The 6,568-nt window shown below is 39.8% G+C and overlaps 1 protein-coding gene across 1 annotated transcript; it reads right to left on the bottom strand.

Annotated features, from left to right (window-relative positions):
* Positions 1-1,190: 1,190 nt before the first annotated feature.
* On the bottom strand, positions 1,191-5,154 carry LOC141793923 (uncharacterized). The gene is made up of 4 exons (XM_074674797.1): positions 4,952-5,154; positions 3,619-3,771; positions 2,491-2,580; positions 1,191-1,788 (listed from the first exon to the last, which is right to left on the bottom strand). The coding sequence occupies exons 1-4, from the start codon at positions 5,147-5,149 to the stop codon at positions 1,594-1,596; spliced, it is 636 nt and encodes a 211-aa protein (XP_074530898.1). The 5' UTR covers positions 5,150-5,154; the 3' UTR covers positions 1,191-1,593.
* Positions 5,155-6,568: the final 1,414 nt, after the last annotated feature.

Raw genomic sequence — 6,568 nt, 5'->3', positions numbered from 1 at the left:
TATGAACTTATGAACTATCACATTTATATTTTGACATATGTGTCTGGGTTACACAGTGTAACTGCACAAAGTTGACCCAATGAGGGGAAAATCCCTAAAAATACTGCCCAGGCAGCTGGAGCTCTGTGGTAGACTTGGTTGTCTCTTAGTGGCTGGGAACACAGTTAGTTTTAGTTCGATTTTTTTACAATCTATTTTTAAGTTTTCATTATAAAGTTGTTAAATATTTTGCTCTTCTTTGCCCTGAGTTTTACAGACTTGTAATGATGTTCTTAACTCACTGAAAAACAGCCAGGCCATATGCTGGAGATAATCAGCTCTGACTTGCAGAGAGAGACCTCAGTTTGCAGTGAGTGTTTTGGAGCGATTCAGACTGATCAACACCAAGGTGAAATCTGCTCCACCATCACAAATAACACTTAGGAAGAGGGAGAGAAAGTGAGTCAGACAGGTTAGTTTGCATTCCTACACTGTAAAATGTAACATGTTGTTTCAACTTAAAATTATGAGTGAAAGGGCTGCCTTAAAAATCTAAGTTAAATGAAAAAGAATTATTTGTCATCTTCATTAAACATTCCTTGTTGTGTAAAAATCTGCATTAGTTTCATTGATTTAGATTTCATAATTGACTTAACTCCTTCAGGTAGTTGTTTGAACCTGCAAATCTCTCAGTTCACTTAAAATGGTCAGTTGTTTAAACTCTTGTTTCAGTTAAACTGAATTGGATTTGTTAGTTGGTTGAACTACTTATGATAGTTGTCTGAACCTGTAAATGTATTCCAGCTTAATTAAGATATTAAGTTGAGTAAACCCTTTAATTTCAGTTAAGTTGACTTGGAGTCATTGACTGAACTTTTTATGGTTGTTATTTTAATATGCAAATCCATTTTAGCTTAATTAAAAATGTCACGTTATTTAAATTAAATTAATTAATCTACTTAATATAATTCAATATTTCTTTGAACTTAAATTTCCATTTCAACATAACTAATGTTTCCTGTTGTACTAACATTTTCTTAGTACAATAAATGCAACAGACTGTAACAAATGCCTATATCAAGTTTGTTTCAAAGAGAAATATGACAAACAGCAATTCACAAGCAACAAGTTCAACATTTATTGCTGTATTGCATGGCATTGCCAACCCAAAGCATTTTGAACAACAATCACACTTTTAATCAAGTCTGCGTGTGTGTACGTCAGTCCAACCCCCTGCCCCCCTCTGCCTACGACATCGGCAGTTCACAAACATAATGAATAACAACAGCAGTAAATGGATGTGAATGATACATTTCAAACACTAAAGTGTGAAGTCACAATTCACAGTCAACAGATGCGGAATACACAGCTGGAGAACAGGGCGTTTACTCAGAGGGGCAAAATCTGAGGAAGAAAAGGACTGTGAGTAAGTGTAACAGTTGAGCCTCTATATGGGACTACTGAACTGCTTGACAATTGTAAATAAAGAACAATGTAAACAAACAGTGTAAGGTCAGAACAACTAAGGATTAGGGTCTTGTTAAAAACTGTCAACTGAACACTGTCCTCCACCAATGTTCATCAGGACCTTTTGAATGACTTCAAACGTGTACCTTAGTTCTTTTGGATAGTCTTGAGAGAGTAAAGAAGACCCATCAGCAAAGCCATGGCACGTGGGATGTCCTTCAGATCGGACAGGATCACTGCTTCCTTGAGAACCACTACTGTGTCAACGATGTCTCCTCCATCCTTCACCATCACAACACCAACTTTCATACCCTTTCTGAACGTGTCCTCACCATCTGTGGCCTACACAAGATTTTGAAGAAGGCAGAAATATATTACCATCCAAAATTGTTCTGTTAGCAATGTATGTATGTTGACATCAACAAAAAAAAACAGAAACAAGGTTACCATTTCAGACATGTTGATAACAATCATCACCCTACTAAATGGGCCACAGAACAAAATTTTCCAAACTCGGTGAATAAACTTGATTTTGATGATCTAAGCTGGACAGATCTTTTCAGATTTTTTTTGTAAAGGAATGGTGTGCAATGTTTGCCACAGAGAAGGAAAATTCATTTAAATTTCTCATTGCCACCAGCTCAGGAGACATTGATGAACTTTTTTTGTTTGTTTTTTTTCCCTGAGCTTTATATATTAATTTTAAAGGGACAGCATGAGAGAGACAAGGATGCAGAGTGAAAGTGAGAGGGGGTTTGACATGCAGCTAAGGGACTGAGTCACTGTAGCAACCGTGCTCTACACTGCCTTGAGAATATTTTTTTTTTTCAAAAAGGGGAAAGAATTAGTTGCGTGAGCCGAGAGCAGAAAAATCTGTGTCGTGAAGAGAATTAATTCAACATCGGAGTTCATATTTTTGTCCAACACCTACAGAAAGCACATGCTTATAGCATGTATTTTGTAGGCACCACTATGCAGGTCCAACAAGCAATTTTACCTCAAATTATTCTTTACCACTACAATAAAGACATAAAACATGCTTACCTTGACAGTCTTGAAAAATCCGGAGGATTTCTCCTTGAGGAAGTGTGGAAGGCCCAGCAGGAGAACTGTCCTCTTATGGTGGTTCAAGCTCTGTTTAGAAAAAAAAAACAGTACTCAATAACTGGCATTTCTATACAATTGTAAACAGCGTTTAAGACCTCTCAAGTAAAAATAAGACATTAAGACATGTTGTGGCCTCACATTTTTAAAATCAAATTTAATACTAAAAGACTTCAATGATCCACCATGCTTGTAAGTGTTTTCTTCATTTTTTGAGATCTGGGGCCTGCACTACGAAGCAGGTTTAACAAACCCAGGGTATCTTTCAGTTACCCAGCTTCACTTAACCAAGCAGTCGTGATCACACCAAACAGTCACACAACAGGGCTTATCAACTCTGAAATTGATCCTGGGTTTCCCAGTCTGGACATTAGCGCATTCACATCAAACAGGCGAAGTTGGCAGCATCTGACCTATCACAGACATAGTCATATCTGACAGCAGCATTGACATTGAATAAAACCACTGCTCCATGGGATGGCTCTAATCACATTTTATTCCTAAACTGATGTGTTGCTCACATGCAATTCTGTGGTGTACTTGCAATGCAGAGAGTTAGGTTGTGAATAAAATGCATGCACTGCGTCCAAAAAAAAAAAAAAAAAAAAAAAGATAATAATCTTCAATAAAATTAAGACAGGCTCCTGACTTTTTTAATGAGCATAAAAGAGACAGATGCATATTCTCTCTCGCTTTCATTGAAGGACTGACAGCCCTCTGTCAGCTGATCAGACTGTCTCACTAAATCGGTGATTCATTTGCCAAGAGAACTTATCGGTCATGAGGCAGAACTTTTATACTTTGTGATCTCAATCTGGATAATAACCTGCTCCAAACCAGATTAGGTTCACAGAGTATGCTGCCATGGTGACTGACTCAGAGCTGAGCTGAACCAGCTTTCTGAAACAAAAAACCCTGAGTTTCCTGTAATGCTGAGTCAAGTAACTCAGTTTTCACTAAATCCGCTTCCTAAAACAGTGCCCAAGAAAGAAGTTTCACAAATACAGTGTGGAAGATCCTAACAAGTGTGAAAGGCATTGATGAAAAAAATAATTCCTTTACACTTACATTATCATCGAGAGATCTCAACAGCCTGGTTAGGCCTTCAATGCCACTCTTTGCTCTGTACAGCTCCAGGAACCTTGTCATATGCTGGTCCAGCCCGGCAAAGAGGCAGCCCTTCAGGTCAACTGATGTAAGGCGAGCAAATTCTGCTTCAATCTGTGAGTGTAGATAAAAACAAGCTACATTGACTGCAGAAAATAGTCTAAATAAATAAAGATTTCTAAATCTGCTGAGGCCCACTTCATCACAAAATGTAGCCTAAATCAATGCAAGATCATTTTCTGACTGATATTTCCTGATATTGCTGTGTATCTGGCTTGGAGAGAAATTCATCTTCTTCCATGCTCTCTCCTTATGTTGTGTTTACCGTCTTACGCTGACGTCACTACAAAAACGCACATGGCTACTTAATATGCACGTACTGATTTGCATTGACCATATATGTTAAAGTTCGGGCACGCTGAAGGAGGGAAAGGGGGCGCGCTCACCACATTCATACTTTTCTCGGAGTGGTGTGATTTATCACGGAGAATAGCGTGCAGCTGTGTGTATGCAGAGTCTGATAGATCTGAAAAGAGTGTATATGTTTCGGTGGTATGCACGTTTTGCCTTTTCGTCATAAGTGAAACTTAAGAGGACTGCAATAATTGAGGCCCCAGGAGAGGAGAATATGAAATAATAAGCAGCGTCAGCTCGTTGGTATGGTAACAGGTGATTGTACTGTGTGCCTGCACTGACTCTGAATGCGCTGTGACATTAAAACAGTGCGGCCGCTCTCGTCACTGAAACTCTGGTACCGAGACGTGCGCGGTGCAGCCGTTCCTCTTCCCGAGCAGGGGGGCGATACTGTGAGATACTGTGTCCACGACCGCAGTTAGCATGGGCGCTAATGCCCAAAAAAGAAGTTGCACTGAAACTTAGAGTCAGACGTCCCGCTCCAATGTGCTGGAATCTGGTTAGCTTCAAACGTACCAAGTAAAGAGCGACGTCTATGAGCGTGACCAGTGCGCGCGCACTCTTGTTCTCGTCTGTTAACGTGCGGTAGGAAAGTACAGCTGTGTAATGGTCTGACAGAGTGACGCATCGTATTTTTTTTCTCCAAATGAGACAGTGGCGGAGCCAAATGACACTGTGGCGGTCAGAGTCTCATTAATTAATGGGAAACACTGTACGGTTACGGATATTTACCCCCATATTCGAAGGTTTATTCGAATATCGAATATAAAGTGACAGCCCTAGCACTAACCAAGGACTAAACACGCTAGCTTTTTATCGTTACCATGTTAAACCACCACTAAACATTTCTAAACTCGACAGAAAAGCAAAGAGAACTCACCAAAAACGTCTTGACCCGTTTTTCCTCTGCTCCCACGTTCACAGTCTGCGGTGTGGTTAGAACAAATCGTGAGTTCACCAAGTAAAACAAGTGTTGTAACTGCATCAACTCAAAAGCAAAATGTCGTCCGCGGGATGCGTCTGACCGAGCACATGCCAGTGTCGCTGACGACGTTATGGGCTGCTTCCCATAATGCATTTCACAAAAACGTGATGACGCAAGCGTTTTATCCCGGCACTGCCTCCAAAATCAAGTTGACATAGAATATTCATTCAGCTGGACTTGTTTTTTTAATTTAGCATTTATTTTGTAGTTGAAACATTTTCAACTAATAATATCATGTTATTATAACAGCCTCTGCAATCATTTGTTCTACTGGCTTAAGATAATATGTTGAAATAACAAACATGCAAAAACACAATTTACAGTGTACGATGAGGTAAAATGCTTCAGTCCTGGATTTTAATCCACTGTTACAGATGTTGAATGTGAAGACACATATTTTCATGTGATATAACATATCTGTTGCAGTGTTTTGTTTTTCTTTTTTATCATAAAAACATGAACTTAACCCCATTAGGAGATTGACTCATATGTCATATCAAGAGTAGCGTCTAAACGAAAAGTTTATGAATTGAAAAAAAAATGTGTATATTACAGGGATGAGGTGTTATTGAAGTACTATCACAGGCCAGTCCCTCACAGTTAACACAGGCTCAGTTCTGTTTCAGCTACGTCTCAGCTAAGGCAGGTGAGAGGACCGGACAGGAAGTTGGGCACTGAAACAAGTATCAAAGACTTTGTGACTTTCTAAATAAAAGAAACTGTTGATGGCAGATCATATTTCACTTTTCTACAATGACAAACCAACATAATAAGTTCAGCCAGGCTCGGAGTGAACAGGTTTGAGGTTTTAAAGCCCAACATGAATCAGGAGAGGATCATCATTGAAAGAGTAGGAACTTGTTAGTCCCACAACAAGAGGGTGTGAGAAACATTTCTTCGAGGTGAATTAATTTGTTAAAGTTTGACCACAGCCCATCTGCAATGACTGGAGATTTTTTGACCTTTACTGCAGCCAGCCACCAGGGGGAGCAGTTTTTGTGGCAACCTCTCTTTGAGCCGAGCAAGTTTAAGTCTTTGTTTATTTTTATTTTTTTTGTAGTCTGTGGTCCTGCGGCTGCAGAGATGAGCAGCTTTGCCAACATAACACCTTTTTTGCTATATTTGGTCACTTTTCAGACCCTTCTAACAACAAATCTAGCAACTCTTCTGGAGTTTGGAGACTCTAACATGAAAGTACATATTGATCTTATTCCTCTCAATGAGCAGCGGGTGCTGCCGTGGGTCCCTTCCCCTTTCCAAACCACTCACAGGCAGATAAGTCCTCCTCGCTCACACAGCTGTCCCTCCCAGCTGCAGCCAGAGCAGGCGTATGTTTGTAGTTCTGGACATGTTTTCAGTGTTTTTTTCTTACTTTCTGTCATTCTCTCTACATTATTCCTGTCTCCTGCCGTGTCCATGGTAATTACATGCAAGTTGTCAGGTATGCAAATTAGGTAATGGCACGCTGACATCACTCCTAGGACAGCCAATAGCCTCCTTACTGAGGAGTTG

Source organism: Halichoeres trimaculatus, unplaced genomic scaffold, assembly GCF_033239565.1.
Source record: "Halichoeres trimaculatus isolate MK-OKI-2021-1 unplaced genomic scaffold, fHalTri1.1 fHalTri1_scaffold_7, whole genome shotgun sequence".
NCBI classification, from domain to species: Eukaryota; Metazoa; Chordata; class Actinopteri; order Labriformes; family Labridae; genus Halichoeres; species Halichoeres trimaculatus.
This window is presented reverse-complemented; position numbering and strand designations above follow the sequence as displayed.

Coding starts and splice junctions, on each gene's coding strand:
- LOC141793923 (XM_074674797.1), bottom strand. CDS start 5,149: ATGCATTATGGGAAGCAGCCCATAACGTCGTCAGCGACACTGGCATGT. Junction 2,581..3,618: donor TGAGATCTCTCGATGATAAT/GTAAGTGTAAAG, acceptor TTTTCTAAACAG/AGCTTGAACCACCATAAGAG. Junction 1,789..2,490: donor GATTTTTCAAGACTGTCAAG/GTAAGCATGTTT, acceptor AATCTTGTGTAG/GCCACAGATGGTGAGGACAC.